Source organism: Ischnura elegans, chromosome 3, assembly GCF_921293095.1.
Source record: "Ischnura elegans chromosome 3, ioIscEleg1.1, whole genome shotgun sequence".
Classification (NCBI taxonomy): domain Eukaryota; kingdom Metazoa; phylum Arthropoda; class Insecta; order Odonata; family Coenagrionidae; genus Ischnura; species Ischnura elegans.
The window spans coordinates 8,114,696-8,136,481 of NC_060248.1; the positions used below are offsets into that span (position 1 = coordinate 8,114,696).

At 40.1% G+C, this 21,786-nt stretch overlaps 1 protein-coding gene across 1 annotated transcript in view; it reads left to right on the forward strand.

Moving 5' to 3' along the window:
- Positions 1 to 6,874: 6,874 nt before the first annotated feature.
- LOC124155414 (protein unc-13 homolog 4B) overlaps positions 6,875 to 21,786 on the forward strand; it is a 205,653-nt gene continuing 190,741 nt past the window's right edge. The window contains exon 1 of the mRNA XM_046529205.1: positions 6,875 to 8,824. Coding sequence (XP_046385161.1) covers positions 8,697 to 8,824 — 128 coding nt within the window. The 5' untranslated portion in view covers positions 6,875 to 8,696. The remainder of the gene's footprint in view (positions 8,825 to 21,786) is intronic.

The following is a 21,786-nucleotide window of genomic DNA, read 5'->3' on the forward strand; positions in this document are numbered from 1 at the left end:
CGATAGAAGAGGATAATGAATGAAACCATTGACTACACAGCGAAGAAAAAAAGTTCTACTAGAGAAAGACTCCAGTTCAGATCAAAGGGGATGTAATCGTAAAATTAAATTTCAAAGATCATTACCTATTCCATTGCGTTGAAATTTATCCAAAAATCACACCCCAACATGATAGAAATCCAAGAGCATTTTACAACAGATCTTGCCAATATTCACTTAACCATGTCCAGCATACAAAGCCAATGTCTCATGCTATACGCGACTGATGAATTATAGCATAAATTTCACTGTGAAGAAAAAAAATAAGATAGGTTCCCATTCGAAGAGGTCATATTCATAGAATGTAATTAGAGTTCTTACCTATTTCATTGAGTTGATCTTTATCCAACATTCACACCTCAACGTGATAGAAATTGAAGAGCTTTTTTTAATAGAATACGCCAATTTTCACTTAACAAAATACACCATACACGTCCAATGTCTCATGCTATATGTGATTGATGAATAATAGCATATATTACACTACGAAGAAAAAAAGCAAATGGGATAAGGTGCACCATCAAAGAGGTTCTAGTCATAGAATTTAATTAAAATAATTACCTATTCCATAGAGTTGACCACGTCCAACATTCACACCTCAACATGATAGAAATTCAATTCAAGGGCACATCCTTCCTTCCATCCTTCCTGCACAATATGCATTAATCCGTATAAAATATCGTTCATATGTATCCGCAGATAACATTACACAATATTAAAATATGTTTCTTCCGCTGCACTGCTCTTTATTTTGCCAATGAAAAGTAATTCACACTAAAAGGATTATGTTGGTAATAGCATGAAGGATATCGAATAGGATGCTGAACTTGATGAATTTTCACTAGCGCCCCAGGTCTTCACGCGGTGTCTTATCCACAACATTAGGTAAGCCGGCGGCCTATACTTCTTTCACGGCCTTGGATGCCAGTATTTCCATTTCGACCCGACCCTGTGGTCTCTCGTGTTTTGACGGCTGCTGCGACATGAAGCTGTTCCGCTAGACGCGGGTTTGGCCATTGTGGGGTGAGTGGAATCTCCAAGAATGCCATGCCACTTTGCGCGCTATGGACGCAATACTGACCAAGGCCAAGAATGTCATGACTTTGGTTTTTGCGACGGGCGTAATATTACGACATCCGTCCTTTGAAAAATCGTAATTTGCAGATAACCTAAGATGCACCTCTAAATAAACAAATAAAAAATAGAAGCAAAATTCATCTTTTAAAACGATACGAAACAATTAATCTTCGCATATAAGGTCGGCTGTTAAGAAATATCACCAAAGTATTGAAATTGAACAGCACTGGGGTAGAGATCTACAATACTAAGGTAGGCACAGCAAGTATTAATACGCATTTACATCTGTATACTTGCACGCAAGCCGCCTCAATAGGCGTGTGGCGCGGGGTGTTTACTCACTACTAAATAATGCAGTTAAACAACAAGAGAAAATTAGTGTGCAAAGACAACAAAGAACAATGCAAAGATATTTTAAAAATTTATTGCACGCTGTAAGTGATTTTTGTGACTGGTCAGCTTTGATTGCACATACTTCCCGGAATGATAATAATATGCGGACAATCCTCATGTGTTGTCAACCGGGTGAATGGCTCCATCTCCAACGTTTCGGCAAATCACTTCAATGCCCACTAGAGTGCCACTCTCCACCCCTGAAGACGGTGGCACAGTGAGCTGCCGAAACGTTGGAAATGGAGAAATTCATCTGGTTGATAACCAAAGAAGAATTTCTCAATCCTATCAAGTACTACGAATTTTCAGAAAGAGAATTTTTTATACCCTTTGGCGTACTGTTACCCTGGTTGTGTTTTGATATATTTTCCCATCCATAATCTCGCGGTTTATCTTTAGAGGGGGTCCTTCGAGAACGACCCCTCATCTTGCCGCAAAAATAGTCAGATCCACGTTTTCGTGTATCCATACCATTTTGGTTTTGGAAATCCGAGTTCATAAAATTTGAGCTGCAACAACATTTACTTTCTGAAAAAACCTCCACTGCCAATCAAAACTCAGAACAAGCATTTCACTTCAATCACGTGTCTGTCTAAAACAGTGCACGAATCATGTATCATGTATCTGTCAAAAATTGTCCCCGTGCTTGAATTTTAGATCATAAAAAGCAACATTAGGATGGACAATATTGAAGTTTCTTTCATTTTCAGTCTAAACTTTTTCCAGCCAGTTGATGACCTGGGGGCCTGGCCCATTTGGGTCCCCGGAGATCGTTGAGAATTGTTGGGTGTACGAAGGGGAGAGGAGAACTGCTAATATGAGAGCGTGCAGTTGTAGCATGCGTATACTTTACATGCAAATGATGTGTTGGGGATAAATCACGGAGTGTGACTTTTCAATAGGAGCCGTGGGCCACGTAGTCTGCCCATGGAAATCTGCGCCACCTGCATTCTCTCGTGCATTCGTGTGCGCGTGAGGCGTGACGCCGCTTGAGTCACGCTCAGTGGACCCAGCCATTCCCTTGTCGCACCCCACTGCCCGCCTTCATCAAGTCCCTCTCTGTCACCACACAACGCGATGCGATCCACAATCACCCGATCACAATTCTCGGGGTTTTTGGAAACCTTTCCATAATTTTACGTACCATGATAACGTAAGAATTCACGGCGAACTATCTGACTAGATAAAATGTAGAACAGATAGATTCAGAATGTCGTTTTTCCCTGATCAATAGGACACTATAACGGCACCGTGAGGACTTAATAATAGGTCAGTTGAATTATAGTGTAGCCTATTAACTGATGTATTCCTGAATATATATTTCTGAATTTTCCTAGTATTTCCGACAGCATTTTTTTTGCATGTTCTAGCTTCATAAGCAGATTGCCTTCGCATTAGTCGGAAAGTTTTGCCTTTGCATGAATTTGGAAGTAAAATTGTTGGCATGCGTCACATTTTTACGACCGTGTAGTGCGCATGTGGGAACCCTCTTGATTGAGCACTATCTGCCAAACACCCCTGAGGTGGCTCGCAGGAAATTATGTAGATCTGAGGAAATTCGTTTCAGTTTCTCCGCCGGGTCTTGTATTCCACGGCAGAAGTTTCGAGACTCTGGTCGGGCACCGTCATTATCTCAGAATGCCCTGCTGATTAAAAAAAATATATATCAATGAAAAAGTTATTCTTTTAGATTCCAACACATTTCGGAGGGATTGCCGATCAAAGTTAACGCCTGGCCGAAACGCCTTACGTCATTAGGTAACTGTAAAGACGTCATTCCCTGCTTCGTTCAGCCATGGCAATGGGCGTTTTTCGCCAGTAGCACAGTAGAATTAATAGCTTTAATTGAGAATTAAATTGGTTGCATTGATTTGAATTAACAGTGTAACGAACCATCTTTAATCCTTGCATCGCTACCATTTGTGAAATGCACGCATTGGACTTTGGCAAACTTAATACCCGTGATATTAATATTATAATCTTATGATAATACTATTTAAGGTTTTAAAAGTACCAATTAACGATAAGGTTAAATCGATTAATTATAGGTTAAGTCGATTGTTTGATTAATTAACTTCTTTAGTTACTAAAGGTTTTAAGTGTAAACAGATGCTTCAGATGATAACTTATTTGTTAAATTTATTTGTTATAACTTTCAAATTTATTCTTGGTGTCGCGGTATAATTCGCGCAATAAAATCTTTTGAAATATTTCGGGGCGTTCTGCTGGTTGAAATAATCTCTTGGCTGAGGTGGTTCTCCGCTCCGGTGAGATGCGAAAGTTAAGGTAGGCATGGAGAAAGCGTGGAAAAGGTGTGAAATAGTGAACGGTGGTAATTTAAGCTAGGAAATCCGTCGTCAGTCCTTCGCTATTCTTACCTCGGTGGCGGGCGTTGTGCCTTCTTTACACTTCGGCGCTCGTCTTCCGCCAATCACCATTTGTTACTGGACTAGCATTACGGTTTGAACATAGAGTGAGGATCAGTCGACAGCAATGGTGAACATGGCGTTGAGTCACGTGACTTATGGAATTAGGGGAATGGAGGTCAATGGCTTTTCATTTGGATACAATGAAAAATCATTCTAGGGAAAAAAAGCACTGCAGGAACAAGTGACTTTTTACGCAGTCACGCGCACGCGTGTAAGTTGAATAACTCCTCCATAACTTCATCCGTTGGTGTATTTAACATTCTAGGGAAGCCCAGTGAACTTTCACAGGTGAGAGGAATTGAGAATATTTTAATATATATTGTATTTCATTTTGATGCGTGACTAAGTTTTTCTTCCGGGAAGATCGATTTTTAAATTTCTCACGTCACTTGACACATATGATGACTACAAGGGTTTATTGAGAGGGAAGCTAGCTACACGCATTCTACTAATCGTTACTCTAAAACCAAGATAAAATATAAACTACAAATGGCAATTTCCGCACTATGATATAAAACTCCACCACCGACAATGATTTCGCCATTCCATGTCATTTTCAAGGAACATTCTATGTAATTCCATAGATCATGAAAATGACGATAGAATTTCGATACCATGTCGTGGATACATCGCATTTTCACCAAGTCAAGCCAGAGACAATTTCATGCTTACTCTAAGGTTTTGAATGGGCTAGTACATTTTCGGTCGATTATAATAGAGTATGAAAAATAGAAGGACCAGCATTTCTTCCGTTTTCTCATCCGTGGCTTCCTTCTGTGGACCTATTTGTGGAGAGGAATCGACTTTTTAACCCTCTCGCAAATAAGTTGATGACGTCACAAACTCGTGGTGAGAGTGACTCCTTCCTCCTCCTCCTAGCGTATCTTCTTCGCGTGGTTCGTTCTTATCTTCACTTTAGTGAACGATCACTTCACTTTAGGGCTGGGGGTGGCTATCCCATCCTCCCCCCAAATCATATAATGGAAAAAGGACGAGGACAACGGAGCTGTGGTAGAAATGTGGTAAAAGTGCTGTTGATGGAAAAAAGCCAAAAATCAGAGGGTAAAAATGCGGCCTGAATGGGACTCGATCCCAGAACCTCCTGGCAGCCGGCCAGGTGCTCTACCAGTTGCGCTACCAGGACACTTAGATTTACCATGATTTCGGCGGGGGTTTTTGCACAGAAAACTCCCTTTGCTTTGGCCCATTAGAGTAGGTGAGCTGTCCCAGTGCCATCTATTGGTTTCTCTAGTTTTTGCCAAGGCGAGCGCTGTGGTTTCTATGACGTCGCCCACGTGGAACCGCACAAAAGACACATCCGCAGCGGCAATTGTTCGGGAAACACGTCCGATTCCGAAAACGTAAAACAGTCAACAAAACGCACTCTCTGTCTCGCTCCTTCCTGCCGCCCAAGGCGAAGCGGAGAACGTCCGGCATAGCCCACGCCACGCTCGGACTACGTACTGCAATTTCGGTCTGGTTCGTCGGTTCATGGAAATAATCAAAATAAATTATCCATAGTTAGAGTACTTAGCGTGGGATTATCATTGCCAATACGTAAATGAAAGTAAAGAGCATTTTCAGGTGCAAAATCTATTGCATGCGATCCGCGTAATTCACCTTCCCAAGTCGCAATCTCATCCGAATCATATGATGAGAGGAAAAAATTCAGAGTTACGCGATTGAAATGGATCTACTCAAGATGCCGAGTTACGTAATAGGGTGGTTTCCTATTATTTTTTTATTGCCTAAATCGAAAGATTATTTCTCCTGGAGTACCCACTTCACGCTTTTAAATTTTTAAATGACGATATCTATTTTTCGCGATTAAATGAAAAGTGAAAATTTTAAAGAGCGCGAAAACGCGACGGCTAAGTAGGAATGATGGGAAAAGTCCGTGTGACGTCGTTCTGGTTCCCGCTGCCGCAAGCGAAGTGACCTTGGGACTAGGCTTTGAGCGCTGATACGACGCTGGATGCTAGCAGGTAGCAGAGTACCCTGCTAGCTGGTAGCACTTGGCTTAAATAAGGATTATTTAAGGCAAGATTCTTATCATTGTGGAATGCCCTCCTCACCTGTTGTATTCTACTGATTATTTATTTATTTCTTTCTTTGCCTGATCAATGGGGTTCCTAAGTAGCGAAAGCCTTTGAAACTCTTAAAGCTTTTGTTTATTCCGAGTATAATTTAGTTCCTCTCTTCATCAGCATGTTTTATCTCAACATTTTTGTTGAATTTCAGCTGAAAGGGTTGCGAGAATGGAGTACTGAAGGAGCCACAAGTACCCAGTGAAACCCGCAAATAAGACCCCCTCCAAATTGCCGTTTCGGATGATGTAACGCAACTCTCACCATGTTACCCATAACATTATGATTTCGATTGCTACTTTAAAGTGACTTATTGGTAAATTATATTTTAAAAAAATAATTCGGATGAGATCGCTATATGTGTGACAATAATTATTTGCGTCTCATACGACAGATTTTTCGCCTGAAAATGGGCTCTTCTTATCATTAAATTTGCGCATTTTCACCGATTAAAATAGACGGAAATTGACTATGTTTGGAGGGCCCGGAGGACTTATGGCTGGCATCGACTGCTCCCGTGCAAATCGACCACCACTCCATTGTTTACATTTTAGGGTGGATGCTGTGCGTGACAACATTGTAGCTATTTGTGGTGTGTTTTTTTTTATAGTAGGCTGTATCAGTCCACCTGACGTCACGGAAGTGAGTGCAGGAGCGGTCAATCTAGTCCGCTTGCGCCCTCTCGCGTGTGCCTCGGGAAGTCCCGTCCACGTGTGTTTTCCCCCTTCGGGAGGAAGTCTTGACGGGAGGGGAGGGGTGAGGGGAGTGCGATGCCCGAATGGGGACTGTGGAAGCCGCGAAGGCTGCCGGCATTGCTCGTCCGTCTGCCGAAGGGGTTCATTCGCCCGCTTGCAACCCTTCCCTCTCTTTCTCTCGCTGCTGGCGATCAGAAGATGCCGCTGGACGATCCGCCGTGGATCTGTGATCGGGTTTTCCCTGCCCTGCCATCGTGCTGCCATCAGTGACGCGGCGGTTCATCTTTCGGATGACCACCGAGTGTGGTTTACACTTTGCGCGCTGTAATCGTACCAATGTTGGTGATACTCTACTACTTTACGTTCCCGGGAGAAGCCAAGTTTTTTTAAATCTTCACTAACTCCACGAATTTATCACGAGACGGATTCCCCGATCCAGGGCTTCATTTTGGAGTAATCATAGCGGATCGAATCGGTGAAACGGCGGACTTGGTGGTTGTTTCTTCGGCAACTGAGTGTTGACTCGTCGAGTGTGATCAGCGCATTTCTGTCGTGCAACTGAAAACTTCGCTGCATCGCAATCATTCACGTTCCCGCGATGTTATTCCGCGGATACGCAGTTCTACAAATTGATCACCAAAATACTTGGTTAACTGTCTGTCCTGTGAATTCGCTTTAAGTGAGCGCGGTGAAACCTGTGGACATTTGTTTGGTTTTTCGTTACCCAGCAACTGAGTGTTAATTTAATAATCCTGCTGATCGCATTTCGTTCAATCTTTGAACGCAATATATTGCCGTATAGTTTACAGCTTGTTACGAGAGTAATTTCCCTGATTACTTATCTTTCTGCAGATTGAATCTCCATTTGAACTTTTTCATTGCCGCCCGTGCATTTAGTGGAGTGTGATTTTTGTGATTCTGAGAAATATTCAGAAGATGTGTTTGCTTTTTCGGTGACATATGCGTGCTAATCTGTTGAGCGCAGTTCGCTGATGCTATTTGCCAGTCTCGCTTGGAAATCTCCCTGCGAATTATTCTGGGGCGATTCCACGAACTTTAAATCGTGTGATTTGATTTACTAAATACCAATTCTGAATTTGCGTGAGATATTCTTTAGGTGCCCTGTATCGAGAAATTTTTTCTTGGAATATTCTTCACGCTGGTTGAAGCATGTTTTTCTGTTTTTTTTTTGTAATTCCTTTTCTCTTTCGCTGTCCAGTGTTTTAATTGGGTTATATTTTTGAAGAGGTCGTTCCGACTCATTTCCTAAAGTGCGTCTTAATATCTTCGTACCTGTACAAAGAGCGTTTCTCAAACTAGCACCTTAAAAATCGCCTCTCTTCTAGGAACAGATCGAGGAGCTGGTGGACTGTGAAGTTGGGATTCTTTGAAAGGTCGTTTAAAAAAAAATAACAAGATAATTAGATGTCACAAGTCCGTGTTAGGTGCCGCCGGGGAGGTGATGGAGTGCTGTAGGAAATGAAGCGGAAAGTCTTATGAGCAGCTCTTCGAATGAGCCGTTCTCTCGAAGTGAGTCGTTTTTATGAAACGGCTCCAACTGCTTGACCTCACTCGCGTTTCTGATTTATCGGAAGTTTGCGTGTGCTGTGCTCATTGTTCTGTGTTGACTTCATACTCAGCCAACTTCATTGACGGCAGCGCGAAAAGGAGAGACGGTGAAAAAGAGGGAGATAGTGGCTAAAAGCGAATAAAAAAACCAAAATATTTGTTCTCCCCGCCATTAAAGTTTTATTGTCACGACGAGAGATAAGGAGCACATCTCCAGGGAGACGTTTGCTTATTTATTAATTCGTTCCCCCGCCGTTGCTCTTTCTGAGGTCGCTATCTTCGTGTCTTATTGAAGCAAGCGATATCTTACCGTTTCCGGAGGGGGTATCTAAAGCCCATAAGAAGAGAGAAAATCAGTGGTCCATTCGGATTCTCTCGCGTTGTCTTCGGTGCAGCATCTGCGAGGCATGGCGGCGGTGGAAACGATGGAGGCTGTTGGTGCGGATGCTGCGAAGGAGCAGATCAAGAAGAAGAAGTCTCCGTCGCCATGGAAACCGTGGAAGCGGAAGGCGAGGAGGGTGGGGCAGATGCCAGGGTGAGCTAACATCAGAGGAAAAAATATAAAAGAAAACACTTTCCCTCTAAACTTTCCTTTACTTTGTAGTGGATCATATTATTATTATAATTAGACAAATTGTTACACGTCAACCATATCGATGGCTAACAATAAGTTCTTACAACACGTATCTCAAAATTAGCAAATTTTGAGGAGAGCCGAAAAACGATTAATTAATTGTACTTGTAAGCTGAAATTTTAAACCAACAGTTCATAAAACTGAAAAAGAAGCATTAATTTGCAAACAAATAGTTGTTTTTTGCTTGTATTTTATTTTAAATAATGTTATTACACTTTGTTTAAGATGCCTGTCTCAAGCCGGCCGAATTTGAGTTACGTGTTGTTACAACTTAGCCATCGACATGGTCGGATAGTAATATACAACGCAAAACTATATAAATCCCAAAATACAAAATGTAAAAGAACAATAAAAGCCCTCACAGTTCAATTTTTTTAAGCCTCGTCGTGAAAATGGGGGATTTGACTCGGAAGGGCTACAATATTGACTTCCTCGGGTCATTCTGTCTGGATTTCTATGGCCCAGTGTAAGAGGAAGAATTTAAGTGTATTTGAGAGCTGCCTTGGTGGCTCTATCTTAAAATTATGATCCTTCCTCGCCAAATAACTGCGTTCTTTTAACCCGCTTGACAGGTCCTTCCTCGCAGGATCACCAATCTATGCTTTATAGATACCCAACTGATGGTCGTGCTTCTCTCATCATTGCCTCTAATGATCTACATACCAAAATGTTTTATCTCTGTGTGACACTTCCTATCTTTTGAAATATTCCATTAGAAATATGTTAATCAGTAGCGAATGGTACCTTTCGAATTTCAGCGAGGGAAGTGAAGACTACAATGTGTATTTACTATTATGAAATCAATGATTTACTGTTTGCTCCATGTTGGGTAAGAAAAAGTTGTATGGCTATTGTAGACAATTTTTGAATGCATTTAAACGCGTGGTTGCCACGGTAACTTTGAATTAGTGAATTGGCAGAGAATTGGATAAAAAATATAACTAAGTATCTTAAGGAAACGGAGATTTTTGCAAATTTGAACAATAGAAATACAGTATTCATTTCTCCACGCAATGAAGTAAATTTCATCCCTATATTCAGAGATGTTTAGAGCTTTTCTCTTTGTGACTACAAACTTTAACATAAGATGAGCGAAAACGAAGCAAAAAACTGTTTCTCGCTGAAAAAATCCTTTCTTTATGCGTCCTTGACTTGAAGAATGAATGAATAATTTACTAATAGTCCTTGGGCCATTTCCCTTAAGAAAAGTGTACATCTTTTGGGCAAGATAAATAGAAAAATCAACCATTTGGAATAGACATGGTGAAAAATTAAATGTAAATAAGTACAATTTTCACATTTAAAATGCTGAATGGAAAGTATTTTATCGTTCATTTGACAAAATTCATCTGCATACGTTTTTAAAGTTAATTATATAATAACTGCGCCAAAATACAATTACTACGAGTAAAAACACAACGAATATGGTTTGAGGCGTTACTTATGGAATTTATTCCTATAGTTGAAAATTAAACACGTTTTTCCACGTAAAACATTTATTAGTTCACTACCATGGTTTCAATTGACGCAGATGGTTTCACATGACGCAAGGTGTTGAAACCTTGGTAGTGATCTAATAAATATTTTATGTGGAATAAAAAGAATTACTACAAAATGCAAAATAATAACAACATTGAGTGGTCAGAAAGTAAACTATTATAATAATTCATCTTAAAACTAGCAAAAGAAGAACAATATTTTTATGTTTTTGGGCAGGATGTTTCAGAGATGAAACGTAGTGACCACTTTAAAATCAGTACATTTACTTTAATCTGAGGAATCTGTCTAATGTGCTAAATTTAAATTAAGGAATATATTGTGGAAATTTGGTCGCTCCATAGTTTGGGCTATTGGTGAGTCGGTGAGTAAGTGAATCAGTCAGACAGTCACGACTCATTTATTTATGCGGAGCCCGAATTTCAATTTTCATTTTTGCCTAAGTCTTAATTTTCATTTTACGCTGAAAGATCCACAGAGTGCGTTTCTCTAAGAGGGGTATATTTCTCCCCGTAATCATTGGGTGCACGGAAATAGCCCAGTCACGACGGAAGTTCGATCTCTCCCGTGCAACGAGGGGCGATTTATCGATTTCATAGTTATTCGCGATGGAAACGCGTCGCACACTGCCGAAGGTAGGAAGTACGTGAAGTAAGTTTGAGGTCAAGGAGGACGATGGGTTGGGTCGTGATATCCCTACGTGGTTTTCCACTTGATATATGCCGCCGTTGATGCTTGAAAAATACCGCAACAAATATAATAATAATTGAATTCCAACAAAGGATGAAGTTCGCCGTGAAAAAATATTTGATTTAGCCGGAATTCGAACCCGGATCTTCCGATTGCCGGTCAGGCGGGTTAACCAGTTCCACCACCAAGTCATTTTATCAGGGCGAACTTCGGGATGGGTTTTAGCGAACAAGATGTTGGCGTCACAAGTCCACACTGTGGCACATGTGGCGAGGGTCATGCTTAGTACTAAGCCACTGTCCCTTAGTGAAAAACCCTTATTTTGCCGCTGGTCTTCGACGACGAATGACGTGACTGCGTACAAAGTCACTTGTTCCTGCAGTGCTTTATAATAACATATGAAATAGCATGTTTTGGCTAAAAAGAAAGCTTTTCCATGCTCCGGTAGTAGCAAAAACTTTTACATTAAAATATATGGAGGAAAGTTGATATCTCCTTGAGATTTTCTAATGAAAATTTTCACAGCTTCTTTTATCAATGTTGGTGGTTGTTTTCGGGTATTGCTGCGTAGGTAACATTTTCTTACTCGACGTTTCACTCCTCCTACTGGGAGCGTTATCAAGAGAATGGGAGGGACACCGTTCTCGTCCCGAGCTTATATATGGATTTCGTTAACCCATTGTTGACCCGATTTTCTCCTTGAGATGTTTTGTTGTTACCACGAAATCCAAGATAATGTCCTTAAACCCCGCTTCTGAGCGCATTATGAAATAATTATTGACTTCAAAATTGTCTGGACGCCATCATTAAACGCAGAAATAAGAGAGTCTTTTATAGAGTACACTTATTTTTAAATCGAATTATCTGTTTTTTCAAAATTTGGTCTTCAAACTTGGGTGATGGAATTTTGCAATCTCGATGATGACGTACAAAATTGAGCATTTGCAGCAAATTCCAGAAATTAACGCAATTTTAGCCATGTATTTTCTTTTATGATACTACTCGTGGAATGCAACTGATCAGTTTTTAGTCTGATAAGTTTTTTAGAACCAATTTAATTGAACAATCAAGATCACCTTATATATTAAATAAATCCCGTCCCTTAAATCTTTATATGTCGTATTTAATGCATTTTTTCCACTGATGTAGTTGCTTGTCATCCGTTGTATTTTCCTTTAAATGGGGAAAATTAAAAGAAGTACTCTTTCCGAATCGTGGCGTCCGTCCAGCGCGTTTATTGAGGTTATTATTAGCGGACGATTACAAAATAAGACACCGTTACGAATTAGTGCTGCTCGGTATATTCTTAATCGACTGCTTGATGAATATTGCTATATTGGAACTCATTTTTGTACACGTCGGTACGAATGGAAAAATTTTCTCTGCCTCTACGATATAAGTGATGCTGTACCCCTATTTAAGATTGAGAAAATGTCGTCAGCATTCTGCCTGTGTGTCCATTAGATGACATGAATGGATCCAAACTCAATAATAACGCGAAACCACCGTGATAATTGCCTCGGAGGCTTGAGGAAAATTTTCAAAGAAGTGAAGGAAAAATCTACTTCAGGGTCTTCATTCTGGTTTCAATGACATCTATATTTATCAACATACGACCCCGCAAGTCACCTAGGCGCGTGGCAGGGGATGTTAGGACTTCAGCCGTTTGCAAATAAAAAAAAGGAATGCAGCTCCAATGAAGTTCCGCATAGCATTTATTAAAGTTCTTTATTGTTCAGGAAAACAATCAAATTCACATACCTCTTTTTTACGCATAATATCTCTCTTAATTTATCATTACTGTCGGACATGGGAATAAAGTTGGGTTCTGATATGATGTCTCCATTTCGCTCCCAAAAATATCTACTCTGAATTGCTCAATCAATCTAAAGCCTGAATCGCACTATCAGATTTTCGTCCCTCCGAGTGATAGCTCCAATGATAGGTTTTCAGGGACCAAAAGAGTTATCGCTCATTGACCCATCATTTATCATGAATCACACTTCCACATACCGTTCCTTTTTCCTTTACTTATTCCGTAACTTTCCGTATTTACGACTGTAATTCAATTAAATGCCAATCGTGGTGTAATAATCGTTTTTAGCGTCTGTGCGTTCTGATTGGCTGAAGGATGGTATCAGCGATGGAATTAGGGACGGTCTGAGTGATGGAAAAAGAGATGGGATTCCCATCCCTGGATCCATCTCGGAAAATGATTGAAGAGAAACGGTAATATTTTCCGCTATTGTTGGAGCTATCCCTCGGAAGGGATGGAAAAAATGGCCGTGTGATTCTGGCTTTAGCTTAGCTCTTAGCCTCCGAGTCTCTAGCGGCTTCCAGCCTAATTCCCTTATCATTTGTGGCACTCTTTCTTTTCGCCCGAAACAGTATTTAGCGAAACGCGCATGCATTTCATTTAGTTCACGGATTACGTCTTTCCGCGCCGGATGCTCGCTGCACACTCAAAGTGTGGCCGGATGTGTTCGTGGTCAACAACTGAAGTAGGTGGAGAATATAGAAAATCTCACCACAGTTCTTGAATACTTATTTCCTTATGACTAGCAAATGATTGCAGCCGTTATCACAAGCGGAGATGAAACAAGAATGTACTCCCAGATCACATAACTCATACAGTCCTATCGAAGCTTTTTGCGGACTTCTAAAGTATTGCTACGGTTAACACTATAAAGAAAATACTTTAAACTTCTGATACTGTTGTTATTGTCAGATACACACTAGATATATGCTTGTTGTTCATTTAGAGATAAAATACACAAAACATGATTTTTAAATCTGTTGAGATCTAGATAGTTTCAAGAATATTACTTTGAGAGTAATTCCGAACTTAAAACAAAGGAAAGTGCAAATATATACGGGATTTGAATTTTGAAGTCTTATGAATAAGTAAAACCGTAGTCTTATAATTTTACGTTTAATAATTCCACAATCGAATCACATTACTATTTCACACTATTTGTGTCAAAGAGTTCGCCTCGCCTCGCAGGAATTTCTGATTTTTATACTTCACTAGTCCCAGCCTTCTGGCTGTCTCCAGTGTGTTGCTATAATTTTAATCTCTAGTAGGGTTTTTTCAGTTTATGATCGTAGTGTTTCGGGTGGTGTGACTATTTAGGGGATATGGTTTGACAGGAATGCTGAGTTTGGAGCTCTGTGTTTTTTGGGTTGAGTTCGGTGTGCATTTCCAGAGGTTGATTATTTTGTCGTTTCCGGTACGACTGAGTGATTTTTTTGAATGATGATAAATTTTCTTTTAATTCGTAGAGGATTGGCGTGATGTGAAGGTCCTTGCGGATATCTCCGTTTCTAATAAACCATTTAGAAGCAACAATTTTCCTGATGAGGGCGTTTTCGGCCTTTTGGATTTTAGTTAGATGTGTTTTAGAAGCCATCAGCCGGACTGGTGACGCGTAAGATAGTAGCGGTTTGAGCATGGTTTTATATAGGGTGACTTTTATAGAGTTCTCTTTCCTCGCAATCTGCAACCAGACGGCTTGCACTGGGCGGCCCGATAATTGTATTTCAGTCTATTGACACCGAAAATAAGCCCTCCGAGGCTGTTGTGTTCGGTATCTGTTTGTCAAGTGTTTTGTGACCGGAAGTTGGGCCACTCGGCGACATGGTTGGGTAGCCATGGATACGGAGGCAAACACTCACCCGCGCTCCGAGCGCCACCTTACCGTTGCCATGCCACGAATCCATTACATAGTGACCGGCAGTGGCGCAATATATGATCGTGACATATCATTTACTTGCCATTTCCACCGTCTCATGTGAAAAATAACACGTGGATTTTTGTTTACATCTAGGAAATGCCTCAAGGGTTTATGGAAGGGGGGTGAATAATCACAAGAATTAAATATGTACCCCACTTTCAATACAGTATGCATGAAATAACGAGGTAATACGGGAATAATTGTGCAGGGGACGCGAGTTCCCTCCAAACATGCATCGCTCCACGAAACACTAGGATGTGAAGCTGGATTAACACGATCATTTTTTCTCCTTCCCAATGAGTGACAGCTCTAGCGTTTAGGAAAAGTTTTCAGCGGCAAAAAGAGGCATCGCTCATCGATCCATCATATTCTGAATCACGCGGTCATTCCCACCTTCACTTGTGCAGTCACTTTCCGTATTTACGACTATTTCATCTTACAATTCCCATCCCTTGGGCTATCGCAGAAAATGATTGCGTGAAACGGTCATTTTTCCGCGATCATTGCTTCAAGGAACACGGAAGGAAATAAAAAAATGATGGTTTGATCCAGGAGTTAGTGATACATGCAGGGGAAACCCTGAATGAAACCGAGACAGAGAACAATATCTGCTATAATGGGGGGGTAGGGAGAGAGTGAGGAACATGATCGAGGTGACTTCCTGGCTCACGGGCACGTGTTTTAGTGGCGGAAAAAAATAACGGAAAAGCTCATTGGCCAATTGAAATTGTTCGAAAAATCCTGTGGATTTCGGTGAAAACGGCAATGGAGAGCAAGTCAATATGATAACACTGCCATTTAAGCGGCAGCATATCGATGGTTAAGTTCTAACAGCACGTATCTAAAAAATGGCAAATTTTCAGGAGAGCAAAAAAACGAATAATATTTGTTACTTGCATACTGAAATTAAATACCAAAAGTTCATAAAATGGAAAAAGAAGCATTCATTTGCAAACAAAGAGTTGTTTTTTGCTTTTATTTTATTTTAAATAATGCTATTACACTTTGTTTAAGATACCTGTCTCAAACCGGCCGAATTTGAGATACGTGTTGTAAGAACTTAGCCATCGATATGATGACTTTAACATTAAGCCTAAAGTCTTGCTCACCACAACTTAACTTGACCTAACTTGGCGTCACTGTGGAAAAGTCTGGTTCTTCACAATAACTTAAAACATCGTCACTCGAATAAACACCGTCATTAATTGAGTAAAACTTAACTGTTCTCTTGAAATTTACCATTAGCAAAGGAAGATAGTTCACGACAATAGGGTGGTTTCCTATTATTTTTCTATTGCCTAAATCGAAAGATTATTACTCCTGGAGTGCGCATTTCACGCTCTTATATTTTCAAATGACGATATCTATTTTTCGCGATTAAACGAAGAGTGAAAAATTTCAAGCGCGCGAAAACGCGACGGCTAAGTAGGAATGATGGGAAAAGTCCGTGTGACGTATATCCTGGTTCCAGCTGTCGGCGTGTGAGGTGACCTTGGGGAGAGGCTTGAGCGCTGGTGCGACGCAGGATGCTAGCAGGTAGCGCTTGGCTTAAATAAGGATTATTAATACCTTATCAAACGAAGGAAACTTTCCAACCATAGGCAGCTTTAATGGGAGATTATTAATAGATATTTCCATGAGTTCTGTGCCTCAAGCATGCATTAGTAATCTCAGACAATATAAAACTCCTATCTACTCGTATAGAAACTAGGTCCCTGTGACGTTGCGTGGAGTGGAATCGCATGGGTGCCAATCTGGCCTTTTTCAAATGAGGATAAAATTGACCATTGCCATTCGTCTAAACTGGGCATTTTAAAACCAAATAATTTGTGTATTATGAATGCACTAATGGTGGGTAAGGAATCGCAATCAATGCATTTCATTTTCTTTGATGGAGGAAACTACCCTATTTAATTTGGCGTTACTATGGAGTTCAACTCTTTAAAAGAGCATGTGCTTTTTACACAAAAAATTATAGTAGATAACCTCAACAAAACACTGCCATTGATTGAGAAAAAAACCAAAGTTCTCTCGGGGAAAAGGGGTGGGATTCCCATCCCTGGAGCCATCGCGGAATATGATCGCATGAATCGATCTTTTTTCCGCCATCATCGGAGCTTTCGATCGGAATGGAATGGAAAAATTATCGCGTGAATCAGGCTTCACAATGATACACACAGTCACGCGCACGAGAGCAAATGGATAAATACATCAAGGATGAAATTCGCCATACGATTGGAAAGAGGGAGACCCGAGTTCGAATGCAGGCGAGGCCAAATATTTATTTTCATGGTGATTTCCATCCTCGGTGCATAAAAATTCGCAGCCGTGCGCGTGACTGCGGACAAAATTACTAGTTTCGTGCTGTACAAACTAAAATAATGCTCAGAAATGATTAGATGAGATGAAATATAGTGAGTACGCAGTAATTACAAAAACAATAGGAATCGAAAAAAAACATTCAGTCGTCCTAGCGTGTGCTGTTCCATCCATGGATTTTATGGACTGGGCAACTGTTACCATCGCTACCGATGGTAACAGTTGCCCAGTCCATAAAATGGTAACAGTTACCCAGGAAGGTTATTTAACTTCATTGTTATCGATGAAGGAAAGCTATTTCGAATCTCTCTGTTCCAGTCTATTTTTGCCATTCGTGATTCCCTAAGTCATTCTCAAAGATATTATTGTTCCCAACTAGCAACCTCTTGATATCTCAATACAATGTGTACGCAATAACTACACGATGTGGGTTGTAATGAATCACCATATTTTTGCATAAACCACGTGCAAAAATTTATAGAAACTCATAACCCAGACGTGACTTGGCTGCAGGAATTTTTTTGGCTTTCTACTTTAATTTTTGGCGAATATTCGGCATAGCTACGTAGAATCTATGTGTTGCCTAATAGCTGAATGCAGAGTTGCCTATTTTTGTGTTAGTGGTAACAGGGGTCGATAGTGTACGTCTATCGATCCATTCGCGCGCAGTACTACGTGTTTACTCGTCTAAGCTCAGCTTGACTACGACTGCTTTTGAGCCAACTGCATGTATTTTCACGAATGGGCTTCGAAATCCTGTTACTGCTTTGCCGCGTTAAATCTGTAGTGCATGCCAGTGACTGGATAAAATTACTCAGTTTTTTATAACCGCTCAGTTATTATTTATATTATGCAGAAGTGTATATGGGAATCATTGATTATTTAACGACGTAGAAGATACTTTTTCGTCATTGCGCAAACTAAAAATAGATATGAGCGTGAAATATGTTTCCAATTTTATAGTAATTTCTATCACGTGTCCACTTTAAAAAAATCCTTGTGGAGTACCCTGTTGATTTGCCGGTTGAATAATAATAATTGATGTTGCCTTTCATAAAACGAAGTTGTGCTTTATTTAAAATTGATTGATGATGGAAAAATATTTTTTGCCTCAAATTTCTATCATATTCGCATCAAACGACGCAATAAATATCCCTGAAACTACATGTACATAATACCTTACGAGCCACCTATAGGGAGTGTGGCAGGGGGTGATCAATCACCAGCATGCAAGAGGATTCCCACATTCACACCACACGGTTATAGAAATATTACGCATACTTAAAAATCATTCTTCCATATTCATGCAGAGGCAAAACTTGCCAAAAATTCATGAAGGCAATCTGCCTATGGAGCTAGAACATGCAGAACATTCTATAAGAAAAATATTCAGAAACATGCATTAAGGTATACATAAGATAGTAGGCTGCATTACAAGTCATCTAATTTATTTTTGAGTTCTAACGCTGCCTTTATAGTATCTTATTGATCGTGGAAAAAATGACAATCTAAATCCATCTGTTCTATAGTGTATATCTCTAATTTTTTTCAATCTTTTCTACCGTAGAACATTGGCGTTCGTAAGATATGTCTAATTTCGTCGGAAAATAAACTGCTCTTGAATGTACATAATAGGTATAGTCAATTTTTCAGTGTACGTTCTGGCAGAGATTCCCATCCGAGTTTATCAAGACTATCGTAACGACCTTTCACGTACCTGGCAGCTCTTCTCTGCTCGCGTTCTAATTCTGCTTTTAAACCAATTTCATGAGCATCCCAAGCACTGGCAGCGTATTCCAAATGGGGTCTAACGAGGGACAAGTACTTTATTTCTCTCACTTTGTCGTCGTACTTTCCTAGTAATCTTTTAACAAATCCCAATTTACGATTAGCTTCACTAGTTATTTCCCGAATACGAGCCCCGCTGATAAGTTTTTTTTTGTAAGGGAAAACTCCCGCAGAAACTCTAGTGATGCTTAAAACTGCTTATTAGGATAGTGCTCTGAGTAAAATACGCGACTACGACTGATTTTCGCGTTTCAGGAATAGACAGATGTCGATTGATGACCATCCTCGTTCAGGGCACCCGTCAACATCAAGAGCAGACGACAATGTTGCGAAAATCCACTCCCTCGTTCAAGAAGATCGTTGCCGAACCATTGGCGAACTTTGTAGATATTTCACAGAGGTTAAGGGAAAATATCCGGAAGAAAAGGGCGGATCTTTGGCGCACAGGTGATTGGTTCTTCCACCGCGACAACGCACCCGCCCACACCGCGCTGTCCACGAAGCGGTTTTTGGCAAAATACGGCATGACGCCAATTGTTCACCCCCCTCTACACACCAGAAATTGCCACCTTTGACTCTTTTTATTTCCAAGACTGAAAAGGGATATGAAAGGGAAACGTTTAGGGACTGTGGATGAGGTTATCCCTTTGAGTGCGGATGGCATAGCATTGATGCCCAGCGTAGGTCCCGCCAACGGGCGGGTGGCATCACATTGATGCCATGCCAGCCTATGTCCTTCAATCGCTCCCTACGCTCCTCCGCTCTGTTCTTTCTACTCTCACGATGGTTTCCCGCACGCACATTGGATTAGGCTACCTTGATATGCCTTCCGTTTTTGAAAAAAAGTTTATATTTTTTTAGTACATTTTTTTACATTTATGGAGTACTTTTTAATTTGTAAGATTTTTCGCCATTATAAAAAAATTAAAATGTGATATTTTCTTTACTCTTCTGAATATTTGTACTAAATGTTGCCATATTTGAAGGTTATTATCCCCGTTTTAGTCGTATTAAAATTTTTGTAAACAATATTTAGTCATAATATTCCTTTCATCTCACCGACGAAAAATATTTTCGTATATCAAAATACGGTCACAATACACAAGCTAAACACAGTTGAATAATATGTTTCTCTTTTTACTATTGTTTAAACTTAATATTTACATAATGCCGTTTTAACTCATAACATTCTTCCATAACATATTTGCAACTCATTTTCTGAACGATCCTATCAATAGGGGTTTGATTATATTGGTTTCGGAAAAAGAAATAGATTTTTTCGACTTTTTCTCATTTATTTCGTATGAGTTTGTTAAAGTTACTTGGCTCGAATAATTACGTCCACCAATTCGTTATTCACGGGAAATATTGAAGGTTCTAGGAAAACTTTTATATTTATTTCATTTTGAATGAGAAATTAGAATTGGTGAAATCTTTGGGGAAAAAATGATCAAATTTCGGGGCTCAGAAAAAAAGAGTCATTTTATGTCACCGCGGAATAGACTACAAGTCACTCTGTGTCTCCTGTTATCTCTATTTTTAGAAGTATTTTTGCCATTCTTATGAGAAATGCATGCAAATGCAAAGTATTCTGTTATTTGCATGTGGTGGAGAAGGTGAGCTCTTCCTGCTCAGTTTTTTCGACTCTCGCCATTAGTACAGTCTCTACTTCGGACATCTTTCGATTGCGTGCATTTTCACTCCTCTATAGAGATTTTATTTTTTTATAATATTACCGTATAGCCTTTTTCTTTTGGAAATTTCAGTATTTTACATATATTTAGCCACTTACGTGGAATATGGGAGAAACCTTTATTTTTAATTTTATTCCTATTCTCAAACCCCAAGGACCGTTTATGTATCAGCCTTTGGTGAACTAGGCTTTGAATATCTCCTCGCAATAAAACTACCTCTGGCACAATTTACTCAAGTTTATGCATGGAACACTGCATTGAGTCTTCTCCGCGAAGGGTTTTTTTTTTTTAACTTTGAAGCAATTTACATATTTTACTTCAACCAAATAGAGCTATTATAATTAGAAAAGACCGAGCATAGGGATATTACTCGTGGGGAATGGGGGATATTTTTAATCTGGTATACCTAATGTATGATTGCATTAAGTATTACAAGATGGCCATCCATTCCAGATTATTGGAAAATGTAGGAAAATATTTTCGATGTTTCTTGTCTTCACACCACTTTTTCCCGAGACCGATTTCAACTAATTTTTCGTTGCATGCATTTTGGCAGGGACCCTGGAGTAGATGATCCGATATCAAGAGACCCCTTGCATAAAATTCGACCCCTTTTGAATTTATTCACTCAAAGAATGAACTAAATTTACTATCTGGGTAAAGAACTCTGCTTCATGAGTCCATGTTGCTTTGGCGCCACAAACACGGCATAACATTATATATGCTTTCAGGGCCTAATGGCGTCGTGCAAGATGCTATAATTTACACAGGGGCGAAGGATCCTGATGTTGGAGGCAGGGGACATGCAAACAAAGTCGTGCGAAAATTAATCGATAGATTTCATCTCTGTGGACACAGTTTATACAGTCGCGAAGCCACGATTTTGAAATGAGGGGTTTTTGCAGGAGATTTTAGGGCCCTTCCGGAGGGTGCGGGGGCCATCTTACCCGTTTTTGGCGCCTCAACGGGGTTTGTAACCCATTACCCCCCCTTCCGTGGCAACACTGCTGAGTTTACGCATGGAAAATTATAATAATCTCTTGAAATATCTATTGAGTTACTCAAAAAAGACGCACCTCTGAAACTCTAAGGACAAACAGAAAAATAATACTCCTCACGTTCTAAGAACGACTAAAAAGT